We start from the raw sequence: 20,432 nt of genomic DNA, 5'->3' as shown, positions 1-20,432 counted from the left end.
GATTAAATCTGTTTATGAAACAATTCATACCAAGAATATCTAAATTTATTAACAATTAAAGATTCTCTTACTGAAAATAATATATTTTTGGTTATACTAAAAAAAATTGGTATGGATGATTTTCATAAAACACTTGTAACTGAAATGTTTAATTTCTGCAATAGCGAAAACCAATAATCGTTTGAAATAATGATATCTGTTAGAGAAAGTGATAGAAATCCGTGCACTTATGTTACTGATCCAATTCTTGAATGTTGTCAGAGCATGGAACAAAGTGGGTATTGTTTAGTAAGAGATAAATGAGATATGTCAGTGTGTAAATATAGAAAGTATTTCATTTTCCCTGACTTCATCATCATGTGCTTTAATCTGATTGGTCAAGCTTCTAACCGCAGTTGGATATTGTGATACTTGTGCATAGGAATACCGAATTTTCATCATATCGAGTTTGCAAGAACCTTTTCATTGCTAGTTTTATGCAAGTGATGATGTTTGTCATCAAATCATTGCTTTTGTTGCTTATGTTGTAAGCGATTGACCATTGTTTACAATAGTGTACCTTTGACTGCCGTTGCTAGGCTTCAGTGTTTTCCTGTTGATGTCTTCTTTACTGTCTGGCTGTCACTCTAGTTTTTAACATTTAACGCTCTAATTTCTACTTACTCCCCTGGACCTAGGAAACATCTATGTGACCCGCTGCCCTGGAAAGATATACCATTATCTATCCGTTAACATTACATATTTAATCGAAGTTGAAACAACATGCCCTTACAGAAACTGATAGTAGACATGTTTTCGCAAACCTCTTCAATGATTATCAGTGTACAACATCTTCATTTCATTATGATAAATATCCTGGAACTGTTCACCACCTTAGCTACATCTTTAGTCTCGTTTGAATGATACGACATTAAAAATAGTTTTCCTAATGACACTGTTCCTTCATGGTTAACACAGGTAGCAATATCCCCAGTCATCCAAGAGACACTTAATAATAAAAATAGTAGGTATTTATAACTACGCCCGTATCCGTGCATTCAATGCCCGCTCAAGGCGCTTCCATATTTTATCAAATTCAGCTTGAACGACATTGTAAGACTTTTCATCACAGCCTTCAGAAACAACTTTTCCAGATCAAAACCATTTATAACATTATTGTGATTTGATTAATTACAATATGGGCTGTCATTTAATGTAGTTCACCCCATACCATGTTCAAGAGACAATATAAATGGTTATTGATTTCAAGCGTATTAATGAGTATTAGTGATAAGAGAGGCGCCAGTTAGGTCACTTCTAAAATGAAACCATGATGCTGATGTTGTTGATCACTGGATTGTCTGGTCCAGACTAGATTATTTACAGACCATCGTCATATAGCTGGAATATTGCTGAATGCGGTGTAAACCAAAAACCGAACCAAATCAAACCTGAAATGGGGTCGGTGGGGTAGCCTAATGGTTAAAGCGTTGGCTCGTCACGCCGAAGACCCGGGTTCGAATCCCCACATGGGTACAATGTGTGAAGCCCATTTCTGGTGTCCCCGCGCCGTGATGTTGCTGGAATATTGCTAAAAGCGGCGTAAAACCAAACTCAGTCAGTCAGCCAAACCTGAAATGAACCTATGGTGTCCAGGGTATATATAATAATAGAATGTAGATGTGATTCACTGGATAATCTAGGACGGTCAAAACTGGAATTAAACATTTTTGTCCTTGTTTCCAAGTCCAGCTGTAAAACTTTCCCATGAATGGACTCTCCCAACTCCCTATCCTAAGAGTAGACTCTCCTGGCTATACATCAGGGCAGCTGATTCCCGAAGCTCCCTTTCCATCAGTGAACTCTCCCAGCTTTATTCCTATCACAGGACTCCCCTTATCCTCAGAATGAACTCCCCTGCCTTGTCTCCGACTCCCTATCCTGTCAATGGGCTCTTGCCATCTGTTCTTTTCAGCCTTCCTATCCAGTATCCTTCATCAACATAGCTCTCATCTTTTCAATGGCTGCATAGTGTGCTCTTCAAAACTATAACTTTTTGTTGCCTGTTCTGACAGAAACAAGAAACCGGGTCCAGGAAGGAGATTGTTGTGTTAGATCCAAAGCGATCAAATGCTATCAACATCGGTCTGACTGTCTTGCCACCTCCAAGGACCATCAAGGCAGCCATCTTGAAAATGGATGTGTCAATCATGAATAAGGAGGGCATTGAAGTAAGTAGATAAGAAAGGTAAATTTCTTTGACCAAATTAAATAGCACTTATCACGGTATTTTTGGTTTATATTTGGGGATTGGTCACAATTCCTATCCTTGAAAGGCCAATGGTATGTCTGTGCGTATGTACGGATTTCACCAATGTGGGACACCAAAGGTGCTTGGATTCCTGTGTGAAGCCAATTTCTGGGGCCCTCCCTGTAACACTAATGGACTATTCCCCAGAAGACTTATAGTCAGTGTTCACGAATAGCGTCTGACCCTCAGACAAATCTGGCAGATTCGCCAACGGTCCGATAGAAGTCTACAACCTGCCGGCCCCAGTGTCTGTATATTTCACAATGACTTTGACTGAAGTTGTTATATGTGACATGTGACACGTTTGCTGCTCATAAATCTTATGTTTGTTAATAATTTCAATACCAATTATAAGAAATGTTCATTCAGAAATGTATGTTTAATTTTATTCTAAGGGTCCTGTGAATTTTCAATGGGTCAGGCAGACATCTGAAACTTACAGGACCCAATGTCCTTAGTTAGAAGCATTCTGCTGCAGGGTCAAGGTTATTACAACACTGCCACTCAGTTGGGAGAAATTTTCCCCTTAGTTAGGTACATGCAGGGATTGGAATGCTAGGTCTTGCTGTAATATGTTTTGCATGTATAAAGCACCGAAACACAGACACTTATAAATTCAGCTTACATGCTTGATAGCAAAATGCCACTTTAAAACAAACTTATTCATGTTCTTAATTGTTTCTGCAGAAGATCCTGTCGACGATGATCCCGACAGATGAGGAGAAGGGGAAGATCCTGGAGGCTCAGATGGCGAACCCTGACATCCCCCTCGGGACAGCCGAGCAGTTCCTCCTGACTCTGTCTTCCATCTCCGAGCTCATCCCCAGGCTCAAGCTCTGGCTCTTCAAGCTGGACTTCGAGAACATGGAACAGGCAAGTCCATAGGCAACAGGCTACCTTTATGTTTCAGATAAGGGCCGAATCGGTGTATGTATGGATTAAAATAAGCAGGATACGGTAGGAAATAATTCAGAAAACGTAGCAGATACGCACCACAGCAATGGTGTACGGTCTTAGAATAATTTACAGATGTATTTATCTGAAAAGGTATTGTTTTATTGTTCATTGACCTGTTTACACAAGACTATCAATGTTGTGGTGCATATATGAAATGAAACACAAGATTACTGATACGCCATTAAATTCCATTCAGTACTCTAAATATACACTTAAGGTTTTCCAGTACTCCTATATTGAAAAAATTAGGATTACGTACTCCTGATGTTGAAAAATTATCTGGAGCCCTGTGTTTCATGTCTGGTCAAGTGGTCTACCATATTTCCTTGTGTATAGTGCTCCCTTAAGGGCTACCATAGGGGAATGATAGTATGTTGCCAGTGTGATTTTCCATATTGAAAAGGTTGATGAGTCGCCATTTGAGGCTTCCTGCAGTCTTGCTTCTTTCATGGTGAAAACATAAATGACATAAATTGATCAGACTATGTCATATATGAGTCAAAGTCAAAGAATGACATTAATCATATAAGTATCTATTCTCTCACAACTAAGGCATCAATAGCAGAAATCTGACAGTGGTTGCTGGTGCAATCTGTGTGTACATTCTAGTAAAATTGACCCCTTTGTGTTATTAAATGTAAGTGAATACTGTTCTCCCCAACAGGAAGTGTCTGAGCCCCTGATGGACCTGAAGAAGGGCATTGATACACTGACGATAAACAAGACGTTCAGATGTATCCTGTCCACAATCCTCGCGATTGGTAACTTCCTAAATGGTGCACAGGTCAGTTGCTTTCATTAGATAATCATGCCAGAATATTTCTCTAATGTTCAGAGAAGTTCCCAAGAACCAATATTGTCTGACAAGACATGGAAATGAGAATTGGGTGGTCGTTCTACAATATCAGTCTTCACTTTATAAATATATCCTGAAAAATATTCATGGTCCCTAACTTCTTTTGTTCAGTATATGTATATATGTATATATACTTTAAGTGTTGCATGATTACATGTTTTGCTCCTGCAGACACGAGCTTTCTCGGTCGATTTCTTGTCTCGGATCCCGGAGGTGAAGGACACAGTCCACAAACACTCTCTTCTCCATCACCTGTGTAATGTCATCCTGGAACAGTTTCCAGACACCACTGATCTCTACTCCGAACTTGGACCTCTCACACGGTGCTCTCGGGTAAGTTATAGTCATACCTTTCAGACCCGTGAAGATCTGGGTTAGAATTGATCTTCAGCAACCCATGCTTGTCGTAAGAGGTGACTAACATGATCAGCTCGTCAGGCTCGTTGACTTGGATGAATGAGGTGTAGTGTTACCTTACTGAAGATCCGACTTTTGTGTTTCCAGATTGACTGGGATGAACTCACCAATAAGTTGAACAAGCTGGAACATGACTGCAAGTCATCGTGGGATTACCTCCGAGCCATCATCAAACACGACGGCACCTCCTCAGATATGAAGGGAAAGTAAGTACTTTGTGTCAGTGTAACCTTGTAATTAACCTGGGGTTTATCTGGAGAGTAGAAGGGCAGTTGCTCAATCAACCATCCGCATCATACCAGAAGAGATTGAAAGATGGTTATAAAATTAAAATATAGCATAATGGAGTCAGTATAACGTGGGGTATCTGTGTTAATCTGTCGCATGGTATCTCAGTGGTCTTGCACTATAAAATTGGCAATAGTCCAGATTACAAGAGGGTCGGTAGGGTAACCTAGTGGTTAAAGTGTTCGCTCATCACGCCGAAGACCTGGGTTTGATTCCCCGCATGGGTACAATGTGTGAAGCCCGTTTCTGGTGTCCTCCGCCGTGATATTGCTGGAATGTTGCTAAAAGCGGCGTAAAACTAAACTCACTCACTCACCAGATTACAAGAAACAGTAACATATACGCTAATGTATGAGTACAATAGTCTCACTCTTTTCGTTCCATGAGTTTGTCAAAGGCCACAATCCAGAAAATGATAATACTGATAGCGTTACAACTGATGTAGCCCAGTGCTTTAATGTGAAGGGGCCAAAATGACTATGCTTTCATAACATCATGCTTTCTCTGAAGCATGTATCATTTAAAGATGGTGTTTCCTTGTTTGAAACTTAATATTGGGAGTAGAAAACTGGAATTGACAGTCTAAATTTACATTGTAACCCCATCCAGTAAAAACATTCAAGAAATTTAACAGTCAAATTTGAATGATTTTCCAATGGTAGATCCAAAAGGAGAAACACCATGTGGACCCCACTTTTTTCAAACCCAGACCCAGACCCAGACCCAGACCCAGACCTTCTACCCAGACCCAGATCCAGACCCTCTACCTAGACCCAGACCCTCTACCCTAGACCCAGATCCCCAGATCCAGACCCTCTACCCAGATCCAGATCCTACCCAGACCCTCTACCCAGACCCTCCAGATCCCAGATCCAGACCTCTACCCCAGATCCAGATCCAGACCCACCCAGATCCAGACCTTCTACCCAGATCCAGACCCTCTACCCAGACCCAGACCCTCTACCCAGATCCAGACCCTCTCTACCTAGACCCAGACCCCTACCCAGACCCAGACCCTCTACCCAGATCCAGACCCTCTACCCAGATCCAGACCCAGACCCAGACCCTCTACCCAGATCCAGACCCAGACCCTCTACCCAGATCCAGACCCTCCCACCCAGACCCTCTACCCAGACCCAGACCCAGACCTCTACCCAGACCCAGACCCTCTACCCAGATCCAGACCCTCTACCCAGACCCAGACCCTCTACCCAGATCCAGACCCTCTACCCAGACCCAGACCCTCTACCCAGATCCAGACCCTCTACCAAGACCCAGACCCTCTACCCAGACCCAGACCCTCTACCCAGACCCAGACCCAGACCCTCCACCTAACACAGACAGACACAGATAGACACTCATGCTCACACGCACATATATATATATGCCATTGTCAGTGTTTATGTGTTAGCATGCAATACTATGTGGGTGGTGAGACCCTGCACTAACTGTGACATTATACTCTGTCAGAATGCTGGTGTTCCTGGGTGATGCTGCTGAGAGGATCATGTTGCTGCAAGTCATCTTCAAGAGAGTCATCAACAGGTCAGTAGAGGGCGCTCTCTCCGGGGCAACCAAGGCTAGGCCAGTGCACAAATACTAATTTCTGTGCAGAGTTGCTTCCCTTTGTTGTTCCAGACACCTTCATTATGATCACAAGTCAAAACCTTATGACCAGGTATCTTGCTTTGTCAGGGTGTTCTAGTGGAAATGTGTAATATATGCATTACTTCAAGTTTTGCTTATACGTTTAAGTTACAAACACATCAGACTGATACTGTTCAAAGCAGTGCTGAGCAGCCCTCTTGTATGTGTGGATGTACAACTGATGTGTCTGTCTGATCGTCCAAGGTTCCACAAGTTCCTGTTGTTCATGGGGCTGCCAGTACACATGGCCAAGGACCAGCGGATCAATCACTTCTGTAAGGTCATCAGTGAGTTCGCCCTGGAGTACCGCACGACTCGGGACAAAGTCATCCAGCAGCGGGAGAAGAAGGCCAACCAGAGAGAGAGGAAGAAGACCAGGGGCAAGATGATTGTGGAGGTGAGTCAGGTTATCAGTTTCCAGTCTCTGAACCATATTATTTGCTCTTCCGCCCAGCCTACCCATGAAGGTCCGGGTTAGAATATTGATCTTCAGTAACCCATGCTTGTCGTAAGAGGCGTCTAACGGGATCGGGTGGTTAGGCTCACTGACTTGGTTGACACGTCATCAGTTCCCAATTGCTCAGATCGATGCTCATGCTGTTGATAACTGGATTTTCTGGTCCATACTCGATTATTTACAGACTGTTGTCATATAGCTGGAATATTGGTGAGTGCAGCATAAAACTAAACTCACTCACTCACTCACTCTCCCACCCAGCCATTAGTGTAATGAACAAAATCTACATTTTATATTACAAACTCACTGAGAGTCCTTTTCTTTTTGATGGAGTTTGTTTCTATCAAACTTATATATGTTCATCGACAAAGTGTTTATATAGTCTGTTATGTACAAATGATAAGTTGACAGTCTTAATACCAAAACTAATGTAATGCCAGTCAATTGCGACATCAGTGTATATGCAGTTTCAAACAGTGTTTGAAACAGATTGAATTGTTTCCTCAATGAGGATGGTAAGAGTGTAGCAGGGGAGACAACTCAAATCCAGTCAATGTTGTGCGAATGGGTCTTCCTGTGTGATCCTTTCACCATTAATATTTACCCTGACTACAAGTATGACTATTACTACTTTTGTAGTTTAAATTGACCAGGGTTATCAAATATTGTGGAGCGTTGGTGTAGCGTAGTGGTTAATACGTTCGCACATCATCCCAACAACCGGGGGTTCAAATTCCCCACACTGGTATAATGTGTGAAGCCCATTTCTGGTGTTCCCGCCGTGATATTGCTGAAATAATGCTAGAATTGGCGTAAAACTGAGCCAATCAAATATTGCATAATCTTTACTATCAAATACTTCATAATCTTTACTATCAAATACTGCCTAATCTTTACCAGGCTGTTCTGTATAGGACCCAAGTTATCACTGCTGCACTGCTATATTTCAGACGGACAGATTCGCCAAGTCTAAGGATGGTCATCAAGAGGATGAGCTGCAGAAGCTGCTGAAGAACGGCTACGCTAGTGCTGATGAACGCGGTCTGCCTGGACAGAAAATCAGGAAGCGAATAGGTTGGTTCATGCATGATAACGCTCTTCTAACAAAACATATTTATCTTTTTAAATATTGCACTTATTCAGTCATCTCTGCTCAAATGCAGTGTATATTTGTTCAGTGGGCCCAAACACATTCCAGTTACCTTTCTCAGCTCCCTGGGATGTATCCATTTCCATGCTGGTGACTTAAAGTTTACCTCACCTCAAATATCTGGTGCTCGTTCCCGCTGGGTGAATAGAGGCATGTTGAAGTTGGTCTCTTGCTGTGGGTGACACCACATGTTTGACACTTGGTTTCAGATTTTTTAGGATATTCATGTTGAAACCATTTGGTCATAGATGAGGTGATTCCTTTGAGTGCAGTAGGTGAATTTCACTGAACAGTAGGTAATGATGCCATTAAGAACACACCATAATGGTTGGTCTGTCGGCAGAATAACATCCTGGTAACAGGGGCGGAGGGGTAGCCTAGTGGTTAATGTGTTCACTCGTCATGCCGAAGACCCGGGTTCGATTCCCCACATGGGTACAATGTGTGAAGCCCATTTCTGGTGTCTCCCGCCGTGATATTGCTGTAATATTGCTAAAAGCGGCATAAAACTAAACTCACTCACTCACTCATGGTCAAGCCGGATCTGATCTCAGCAGGATCTGGTTAGCCGTGCACTTTAGACTGCTTACCCAGAGATCTTGTTAATATGATAGATTATGACTTGTCATGTTAAATAGCCCTGGGGCGGTGGGGTAGCCTAGAGGTTAAAGCGTTAGCTCATCATGCTGAAGACCCGGGTTCGAATCCCCACATGGGCACAATGTGTGAAGCCCATTTCTGGTGTGCCCCGCCGTGATGTTGCTGGAATATTGCTAAAAGCGGCGTAAAACCAAAACTCAGTCAGTTAGTTAAATAGCACTGTTGTCAGACTTAATCGTATACTGAAAGTCACATGTTTCAAGACTAGTGAATTGGTATAAGAAACTTTTTACATGTTTGAATGATAATCATATCAAAACAAGAAAATGTTACGTTTGATGATAATGAAGCAATTAAAACTTGTGCTACAGTTCTTGTAAACATTCTGGATTGTTGTGTTTGTGTACAATACCTGACTGTGACCAATTCAGATGCAAGAAGTATGGGATCTCGGGGCTGTTTGACAACCGATTCCGAGATGTACGACACAGGAGACGATGAGATTCTGGAGGCATGTGTCCGCACAGCCACAGCGCCCTCTACACGTGTGCCCAAAGAGAGGCGGAGGTCACGCAGTCAAAGAAAATCATGTAGGTGGAACGAGAGTTTATCTCATAGCAGTATCGCATAGGAGTATCACATGTCTGAATCACAAAGCTGTATCACATGACTGTATCACATAACTGTATCACACATCTGTATCACATATCTGTATCACGTAACTGTATCACAGAAATGTATCACATAAGTGGTGGGTGGAGGTGGCCAATATTGAATTCTCATACACAAGTTTCAGTGTGAAGAACATGTTTTTGTGTGAAATCCTCTTTTTAAGTGCCGTGTGTGATTTAATAACTTTCCTGGTGTCTCTGCCAAATTGTTTCTCAGTTTCTATCAACCCAAAGTTTTTTGAGTCTTTGTTGATCTTAACTTCTTGTCCCCCAAACTGTCAAATGTTAACAGAGAAGGATTTCTTACCAACTATCATTCAGTTTTTAACATTTTAAAATTATGTGATCTGCTTATCTGTGGGTTATACAAGTTGTTATGTTGTACTTGTGTATCGTCCCCATGTTTAGATGTGATGTATATAAAGTCATACATGACATGGCCGTTAATATGTATACAGTTAAACCGAGTTATTACATGATGATTAATGTGTATACAGTTAAACCGAGTTATTACATGATGATTAATGTGTATACAGTTAAACTGAGTTATTTCTTGATGATTAATGTGTATACAGTTAAAACCCGAGGAGTTATTGCATGATGATTAATGTGTATACAGTTAAACCGAGTTATTACATGATGATTAATGTGTATACAGTTAAACTGAGTTATTTCTTGATGATTAATGTGTATACAGTTAAACCGAGTTATTACATGATGATTAATGTGTATACAGTTAAACCGAGTTATTACATGATGATTAATGTGTATACAGTTAAACCGAGTTATTACATGATGATTAATGTGTATACAGTTAAACCAAGTTATTACATGATGATTAATATGTATATAGTTATACGTAATGTATGGCAAATGACAAGTAATGTTTATATTGTCATGCATAGTGTACAGTACATGACAACTAATGTATAATATTTAGTTGTACATAGTATATATTACATATCGCAGTGTTTACTTCATGCAACATGTATCATAACTAATACTTAGCATTGACAAACAGAACCTTCAATGCAACGTCAGCTGATGGGAAACATATCGAAAAGGTTCATTGATTTCGTTTGTCGCTTATTCTGTTACACATCCTAAACAAATTAAGGAGCAAGCAGGTTAATTGTCATCCCGCTTGTTATCCCGACGCCCCTACTGACCAGTCCCACAATACTACCATTCCTCATCCCCCAGAGTAGACATTTAAATTTTTTATAAATAATTATCAGAATTTAAAATTTAATTTTAACACTATGTTTTGATTCTGCTGGTTATAACAGTTCTTGAGCTTGTACTAGATGGAATTTGCGACAAATATTAATTCTAATCAGACAGCTGTTAATTGAGATACTCACACTGAAAGATTAAATATGTTTTATTTTTTCGTCAGTGTTTTTCCGGGTGAGCTAGGTTGACATCATCATGTAATGGGCTGTAACTTGTGTTGACATTTCACATTCCTACTCATGTCATCGTTAATTACTTTTTATTTTTTATTTGACATTTAAGTTCAATGTTTGTTCATCAACATGCATTAACCCATTACTAGGTATTTATGGCATCTGGGATCAGTGTTGTGCATCTTGTGATGCAATAATAAGAACTATTCTCTTGCCCTTTAGAGTTAAAATTTCCAATTAGGTATAATATTGACAAACTTTATGGATAACAACTTAATTATTTCATGCGTGTGACGTTTCGATACAGATTCTTGTACCGTTCAGGAACATATTGAAACGTCACCTCATGAAATAAAAGAAGTTGTTATCCACAAAGTTGGTCAATATTGTACCTCCTAACTTCTAAAATGCCACTCAAAGAAGTGATTAGGTTTAGGTGTATTCACTGTCATCGCCTTTTTTATTTAAGCCTTCAAAAAATGTCTTTATTTAGCAAATTCATTACGTGAAAATGTATATCAGTGTTCTTGTTGAGGATTTCTAATTACATGTACCTATGACCCGTATATCAGTATTCTTGTTGAAGCCATTTCTGGTGTCCCCTACATGTCACTGGAATATTGTCTTGACCTAGTCAGTCTAATTACATGTCATGACAATGTCTTGACCTAGTCTGGCTATACAAAACTGATACTCTTTAAGTATGTTGAAGTGTTAATTCAGTAATTTTCTCTTAGTTTATGAAGATGACCTATGGAGAGTTTTGTGAGGTAAAAGGCAAGAATGTGTGTATAGTGTGGGACAGTTTAGCTCCTGTGAGAGTCAGACAGTTCCTCTGTACATCCACTGTCTCCCCATCTCTCTATATCCTACTTCAACACTGGACCAGCCTCATAACTGCACTCATCCTCAATAGCATCACCTATATATGTAATAACATCATAGATATATGCTAACTGATTTAAAATTCATATTAAAAATATATTTCAAGTATTTTATCATTATTTTGAAATACAAACCAAATGGACCAAAATTTTTGTTGATCTTTTTTTACAAATTATTTTTAATATATTTTAATGACTTCAGATTTCATCATTATTTGTAATTATTTAGTCCAAATGAACCAAAATGTTTAAATTGTTCAAAATTTTAGGTAAGTTGATCTTTTTGTCAAATTATTTTAAAGATATTTTAAAGACTTCAGATTTCATCTTAATTTATCATTATTTTAAATACAAACTGAACAGACCAAATTTGTTTCAAATTTCAAAATTTTAAATGAGTTGATCTTTTCACCGAATTATTTTAATACTTTTGAAATGTTTGTCAGATTGTATCAGGTAATATTTGTTGGACATAATTATTCACATGCTTTGAGGATTTTGGCAGTTGAATCTGACCATCTGTCTCATACCATTCTCTGCACTAATGGCGTCTTGTCTTTCTCTCCTCTTTCAGCCTTTTGGGATAGTGATTACTAGGTAACTGCCCAATGTCTCTCCGTCCGTCCGTCCATTCTCACTTGGAATGCGGTTGACAATCAGTCCTCATACTTGTCTGTGTTGCAGCATCGAGCAGGAATATCTCACAGTCTATATACTAATTCTTAAAGTTCAGGGTCTCTGGTTCAAATTTAAAATCTGTCGCCATGGATTTGGGCTTTAACTAATGAAGGGTGTCATAAGTGTAGTATACAGCAGAGCGATTATTATACAAACACGATAATATGCATGATAATGACATCTGATAGTCAAACTGGATCAATGTAATTTTGTGTTTTGAGGATGAGCTTCTTTTCAACTTAACAAATGTTGGTTTTTAAGACAATATGCATGTTCTTTTTGATATTCTTGTTAAAACTCATATTTCATTTTTTCTTCAAAATAACACTTAATCTTTCCTATTTTATTCTTGTCTCACTGAAAATGTTCATAGACGATCTTTAATAAAAGAATTGACTGATTACTAAATTTTGAAATTTCTGTGTAAAAACATACTTTTGCAAAAAGCCATTATCCATGAAGTATGAATATCCTTTAACTATGTAGAGTTCTTGAAAAAGTGATCCTTCCATGAAAAGAATCATGGCCATATGGTTTAATAATTTAAATGTCAAACCCAGGGAATAAGTTGTCTGTTACCCAAAGAAACATATTTCATTGGGTGTAAAGGTAAAATAGTGATGATTTAGGGGATAAACGTACTGTGTTTGAAAATTAGATGAATGTTAGACCAAATTGATAGTCTTAAAGTTTCATTTGAAACCAAACATGTAGCAAAATCAAAAATGACACCATCAGAAATTTGCCAAAGACATTGAAATTTTCCTTTTCTAGGCATTCTTCTGGATTACGGACCCTGAACTTTAGGTTGTGCATTGTCTGCGTATTATATTGAGCTGTAGTCATGCGATGCTAGTTTGCAAGCAGCTGCAACCAATACTGAATATGAATGTTCTGTTGGTGTTATCTGCGTATTTCTATTACAGCTGTTTTGCAACACTGTTACAATGTTCTGGTCATGTGACCTGGAGCTGTCAATCAAGTGCTGTGTGTTGTAATCAACTCATATACTCATCTTGGCTTGAGACTGTCGTACATAACATCAGAAGCATCACCGGCAGTCTATAATCAGCCGAACACTGCATGTTCTTAACTGACACAAATGTCCAACTGTTCTGACATTACAGGTTAACATGCTATGTGAATATATTACTCAAAAGAAGTTATTGCACACCCGTTTCTTTCGTATTATAAAAACTATCTTGAGTGACAGATAGACAATTGTAATATGAAAGAATTGGGTGTTCTTCCTTCCTTTGAGTAGTATATCTGATATGTCACTTTGGGGATTCTGGGTACATTCAGTCCCCAGAGACTTAATGCTGGTGGTAAGGTCTAAAAGAACTTACAGTTGTGGTTACAACAATGTAAGCAGATCTAGAGATCTATGATACGCTGTCAACAAACCGTTGGGTCGGTGGGGTAGCCTAATGGTTAAAGCGTTGGCTCGACCGAAGACCCGGGTTGTGTGTGTGAGCCCATTTCTGGTGTCCCCCGCCGTGATGTTGCTGGAATATTGCTAAAAGCGGCGTAAAACCAAACTCAGTCAGTCAGTCAACAAACCGTTATGTATAGGCAGCTTCAGTTTAGCTGATTTGAGCCTGGACATTATTTACTCTTTCACATAAACATTCAGTATGCTCTCAAACCCTCCCCTGTGTACTTCATCATTAGTTTGTGTAGTTTATACAATATTTATAAACAAGAGAAAACCCATCTGATCTCAGGTGCAGTTCCATCATACACTGATATCAGTGTGTATAGCACTTGTTGGTATTAACTGGATTGTAATTCAACTGGCCAGCAATTTCAGATTTTCTCAACTCTCTTTGGTCACCTTATTTTGCAAAATATCCATTGACTTTGAAGCTGATGAATAACACATCATGGCTACTGGTGTGGCTATTTTACTCCTTTAAAAAGTGATGGACTTGCTTGAACTTCACAGAGATAGGCAAAAATGAAAATAATTTGTATTGTTCCTCTTAAACCCTTTCCATATTTCTAAAACATCTCTGCCAAAATCTCTATGATACTCTGATTTTGAGCAAATCTGTAAATTGATAAGGTCAAAATTTACTCGACTCATCTTTTGACAAGGACATTTCTGTACATCAAGAAATATCCCTTTCATAGATTGAGTGGTATACCTTGTACCAAGCTGAGTGCAGTCAGTACAAAATGATACAAGCTGGTAATAAAGGAACCACTCTGCTGACCGTGGTATACATCCTATATCAACATACTGAGACATGTTATACTGACATTCTAGTGGACGTCATGCTTGCAGCACTGTCATTTCTATCTTATGTTTCTTCTTATTGCTCTGTTCTTTTGTCGTAAGCATGTGTTGCATATTTGACAGTTCCATGGGTTATTTTGTCTTCTGTTATGTTTGCAATGATTTTCTTATTTGGCAACAAGCATTTCACATATATATATACAAATAATATTCAAGAGCATTAGGGTGGTGAGGTAGCCTAGTGGTTAAAGCGTCCACTCCTCATGCTGAAGACCCGGGTTTGATTCCCCATACGGGTACAGTGTGTCAAGCCCATTTCTGGTGTCCCTGGGGCGGTGGGGTAGCCTAGTGGTTAAAGCGTTCACTCGTCACGCCAAAGACCCGGTTCGATTCCGCACATGGGCACAATGTGTTAAGCACATTTCTGGTGTCCCCCGCCGTGATATTGCTGGAATATTGCTAAAAGCGGCGTAAAACTAAACTCAGTCAGTCAGTCAGTCTGGTGTCCCTCACCGTGACATTGCTGGAATATTCCTAAAAGTGGCATAAAACCATACTCAGTCCAAGAGTTTCAGTGTTGTAAGATTAACATGCGTTGAACTTGAGGAAGATGAAGGTGTATGTCTCACAACATGCCTTGGGGCTTAGCTGCTGTAGCGGTTCTCCATGTTGCTTCCTGTAAACCATTTTGATAATTTACTGTTGCTGCTATAGTGCCAGGTCAGTATCAGTCGTTGATAGTTCGCAGCACATTGTTTCCATGGCTACATGGGGCTCTGGTATCTCATTATGTCTTGTCTCGGCCTACATCATAGTTCCACTTTATTTATCGGCATCCGTACATCGGTGACATGAAGGAAATAACTGATTGGGTTGTATACATATTTCTGAAATTTATGCAGACAATTGTTATATTTTGTATATCCATTGTACAACAAATTAAAAATTGATAAAAGTGAACTTTCTGCTTCAAGCAGAAAGTCAGCATTTGTAAAAATATATTATTTTTCATTGTGATGAAATAGATTTTGAAACATTATCCCTTTTTTAATGAATATTTTTAAATGTTTAGCCAGTCAATTCAGTGGAACAATTATTTACACATGCACTGTCATTGTTATCTGTGCTAGCTTCATCCCGCTGGACAATTTATTGGGAAAACAACCAAAACTGGTTGACGGGTAAACAGCTTAGTGCCCCTATCCACACTACCTAGTGGTGGTCGTGTACGTAAGTTGCAATAAATAAGGGTGGGGTCTGTTTATTATAACATCCATGACTGGGCAGAGTTTGAACTTCAGCGAAAACACTCAATGAATTGCCATGGCAACAGGAATTCAGATTCAGGCGTACAAAAGAGAATTTAATTGTTTTATTTGAAATATGAAATTTAATTTAAATTTCCTCTGAAATCAGATTCTGCCCTTTAAGACTGCAATGTTTTCAAGGTTGTTGCATTATAAATGTGAAGTATGAGCTTGAGTTAAGCTGAACAAAACACTGGAAATGCAACCATCTTAAAAAGGACTGCGTTCAAATGATGATTATTCTTTTCAATTCTGGTCAAGGATAATGAAAGAGGTCAATTCAATATACTAACTCTTTTCTGTTTAAACTGTAATACACTCGGTGCGGGTTATCAGCAGTGACACACAAAGTCTGTATGGGGCGGAGAGGCTATAGCCGCATCTAGCTGCAATAATGCTGAGGCAGCATAAAGTTACATTTATTCACTCACTCACTCTAAGGGGTTTACAGAGAAATATCCGTTACAGCATGCATCTGGTGGGAAGTTTTGAAGGTTGTCTTTTCTCAAGATCATGATACAAATTCTTGCATGTTCTGGATTATTTCTAATTTTTATTATTTCTGTCATTTATTTTGAGGTATTTCTCTGGTTTTCAGTTGTTAATATGTCTTCTGAATGTGATAGATTGTTGTTTTGTTTGCATGTGTTAGCTTCCATTGTATCAGCTGCTTAGTGTTCAGTGACTGCTGCAAGCTGCTCACAAGTGTAGATGAACTATATCGTTAAGAGTTGCAGTTTTATCTCATTTTCAAGATACTTAATATTACATGTAACGATCATTCCATTTGATTAATTTTCCCAATAACAAATATGTATGACACTTATTATGGCTACTTTATTGAGGTGTTTTTTTAAATACAATGTCCAGTTTGTTTCTGTCAAAACCAATACTTTTACTTTATTATATCAGCACAAGAACATTTTTACAAAAAGGTTTTGTGTTGCTCTATTTCAAAACATATATTTGTGTGTTTTTGTATTAAAATGGGAAATAGGAAAACTGTTAGTGTTAAAAATTTAAATACAAATAATTTATTATTATTTTCATGTTTTTGTTTACTTTTTCAGTACGTCGGACATTGAGAGGTGGCCTTGACCTCAACGAGTTGCAGGCCGTGATTGGAGAATCTGACCAAGTTTGATCATCGCTCATGTCTAACGTCACCTTAGTCTTTCACAGTCAACTACAGCCCATTTTGTCCCTTGTCGCATAGCTATCGACCTTCGTTCAACGTCCACATGGTTTACAGTCATGAGGCAGTATCGAACAAGTACTGCACATACGATGAATTTGCTATGCAATGATTAATACAAATATACATGTTTGAAGCTGTCTCAAGAACTGCTGGAATATTTAGTTGACATCTTCACGTGCTTAGTTAGTATGAACAGCATTCAGTACATTTGGTATGCAAGTCGTGATTTTGAACTGGCGTAACCTGAGGATATTCGACCTGCTAGCTTCGTAATATCTATCAGAGATATTCATCGTCATGAATTATTTCATTAAATAACATCAGAATATTGAAAGATTTATGTTTAGTTGATAAACAATTCGTTACAACACGGCAAAGAAAATGTCAGTGAACATGGTGTCAATTCTGTTTTTGCAAAATAGAAGAATACGTATTAGTGTCGGCAGTGATGATGTTGACATGAACGAGAGAGGTCGTATAAAGTCAACAACAGGATTGTGAGCGTACACATCCACCAGTAATCTGTGATAACATTCTAGCTTGCTGATCTGATGACATCTTGTTGGATTTCATTTGCCGACATATTTTTTATTTTTATACGAGTAGAGTTTGTAAGACTATTTGGGGGGACTCATCATGGACCAAGTAGGATAGGCGATAAAAAAAAGTACAAAAGTTCAAATTTCAATATCTTATAAGGAATTTAATGCCCCAAACAGTGGTATGTGCAATATGCTATTTGATATAGTCAATAGTGATGTGTTCTGTTACTGACGATGTATGACACATTTGTATTTAGTGTTGTTATAAAGGTTTTGTTACCATGATTTCAAGTAGCCTAGCAGTTTGATCTTTTTGATGTTATTTCATTGTAAATAGAATGTTAACGAATGCAATTGTACAGGTGTACAGACGAAATCATTTGCATTTACATCATTAAAATATTTGTTATTTTTCTAAGTTACCTGCTTTATAAATGTGGATTTATTTATTTATTACTGACATCAAGACAAAGTGTCCCTCAGAGCTAGCAGTAATAATCCATTTTAATGTGAATCATGAATTATATCCATTGATTGCAATAACACATGTCCCAACTATGAAGCACCAGACGGAAATTACTTACATCCAATGCAAAAACAGCCCTTATAATATGGCATTGACAAAAATCAACATATGAATGTTTTACAATGATGCACCAATGTAGCTATGTTCATTTAACCATAAATATGAATGAAAATATGTCCAGAGAAAACGTTCCTAAAATCCAGTATATTTGGGACATGCTATATCTGAGTTATATCCCGGGTTCTTGCATGACCGTCATGTGACATGGTGTTGAAGCTGTTATAAAATGATTATTGTCAGCTCTGAGAAGAATGTGTACAGTTACAGTCAATATATTGTGAATCTGGATAAGATACTTCTACTAATGAGCAGTCTTGTCTGAAAGGATGATTACACTCATTAACTGTGAGACCAATATTGTTGATGCACTAGTCAGTCAAACATAGAAAGTCACTTTGACCATTGTCTAAAATGTTGAACACGTCAGCATATTTGGGCATTACTCCTAAGCTTTACATGCACAGTATTTATTCATGAGTTAATAGGTCTGCATTAGTACTAATAAAAGTAAATATTTAATTAGAATCATCTCCCTTGGGACGCATTTAGAATGTCAGATCATGCCCAATCACTGATATTCTGTAAATGATACATCGTGACATGAAGCTCATTTACAGTTCTTTCAGACAATATGAAACTTAAATAGGCATGTGGCTCGCTAGTCATCTTATATGGAGGAGCTCCAGCGTAATGGCTGCCCTAAAGGGAGACTGTGTACATATAGTGTTCTAGCAAGAGAAAGTATTACAGTTAGCTGACTTGGTATGTTTTTTGAAAATATATTAGATATATATGGTGCCTTCAAATCTGGAACCGTAAACTTTGCCTGAGAGACTGGTGCTGATTGATATCCCAAAGCAATGGGGTTTTTATTGCATACCCTCAGCATGCTTGTATTCACCATTTTGTTATAACATTTAGATGTTCTTATGCACAGTGTAGCCATAGTGTGCCTGAAAAACTGTTGTCATGGAAGCTCAATCTAATGGCCAGTGATGATGTTACCATAGTAACTAGTTTATGCACGTACCTAAATGTTAGAGAAAACAGGCAGAGCTGGCATCTGCTGAATGTGTAGCAACAGTGTGGTTTCTGGAGTGGTTGGCTGCAAGAGTCGCTTCGGTATGTGGAGTGGTCTGCTGTATGTGTAGCCACAAGTTGGCACGGGACTGATCTGCTGCAAGAGTATTCGTGGTCCGTTGGTCTGCTGCAATAGTAGCCACAGTTTGGTATCTGGAGTGGTCTGCTGTATGTGTAGCCACAAGTTGGCACGGGACTGATCTGCTGGAAGAGTATTCGTGGTCTGCTGTCTGGAGTGGTCTGCTACAACAGTAGCCACAGTTTGGTATCTGGAGTGGTCTGCTGTATGTGTAGCCACAAGTTGGCATGGGACTGATCTGCTGCAAGAGTATTCGTGGTCTGCTGTCTGGAGTGGTCTGCTACAACAATAGCCACAGTTTGGTAGCAGAATGGTCTGCTGCAGTAGTAGCCACAGTTTGGTATCTGGAGTGGTCTGCCACAACAGTAGCCACAGTTTGGTATATGGAGTGGTCTGCTTCTATAGTAGCCACAGTTTGGTACCTGAAGTGATCTGCTGCTGAATATGTGACGTGCAGAAAAAAAGCATTGATCTCAACCACCAGCCTACTGAGGGTGTATGCTTTGTTATATTTATTGTTGTGAGTGCATTCATGTTACAGTTGAGATTGTATAGCATAACCAGTTGTGATAACGAGCAATAACAAAAGAAGTTGATAAACAGCAAGGTTCACAATATATGACAATATCAAAATATAGAATGTGCTCATGTTACCATAGCTCAAGGAGACGACATCCCTTTTAGGAAATTTTAAAATACCCATCTGATGTAATATTTGTATTCCTTTTGGACTTAAAACTAATGCCCCTTATATTACACTGTTATGTTGCTGATTACACATATTTTAAGTAGTGAGTCATTATTCCCATAACACGTCATCACATCGGTAACGGCAGTTAAAAAAGTCGGCCATTTGCAATATGGTCCCACATATCCTGGAAATCTAAACGTTATGAGTTGCCCTCTGTGTGATATTACTGGTTACTAAATCTGTGACAGTGTCACCTTCAGTACATGTTAAATCATTGTTATATGTGATTATTTTTCTGAAAAAGAATCTTGGATGATTTTGCAAATGGCTGCGTCTCTTCATGACATCCTGGTCTGAGGTAATGATGACTGTAATTATTTATTGTAGCATCCGACTGTAAATT

At 38.8% G+C, this 20,432-nt stretch overlaps 1 protein-coding gene across 1 annotated transcript in view; it reads left to right on the top strand.

The window, feature by feature from the left end:
- The window catches only part of LOC124259151 (FH1/FH2 domain-containing protein 3-like), a 144,017-nt gene extending 124,549 nt beyond the window's left edge, over positions 1 to 19,468 (top strand). Inside the window, 10 exon segments of the mRNA XM_046693247.1 lie at positions 2,055 to 2,210; positions 2,978 to 3,163; positions 3,912 to 4,031; positions 4,275 to 4,436; positions 4,608 to 4,726; positions 6,279 to 6,353; positions 6,660 to 6,852; positions 7,863 to 7,986; positions 9,094 to 9,252; positions 16,924 to 19,468. Coding sequence (XP_046549203.1) covers positions 2,055 to 2,210; positions 2,978 to 3,163; positions 3,912 to 4,031; positions 4,275 to 4,436; positions 4,608 to 4,726; positions 6,279 to 6,353; positions 6,660 to 6,852; positions 7,863 to 7,986; positions 9,094 to 9,252; positions 16,924 to 16,997 — 1,368 coding nt within the window. The 3' untranslated portion in view covers positions 16,998 to 19,468.
- Positions 19,469 to 20,432: the final 964 nt, after the last annotated feature.

Source organism: Haliotis rubra, unplaced genomic scaffold (genome assembly GCF_003918875.1).
Source record: "Haliotis rubra isolate DU_JTF1 unplaced genomic scaffold, ASM391887v1 Scf710, whole genome shotgun sequence".
Classification (NCBI taxonomy): Eukaryota; Metazoa; Mollusca; class Gastropoda; order Lepetellida; family Haliotidae; genus Haliotis; species Haliotis rubra.
This window is presented reverse-complemented; position numbering and strand designations above follow the sequence as displayed.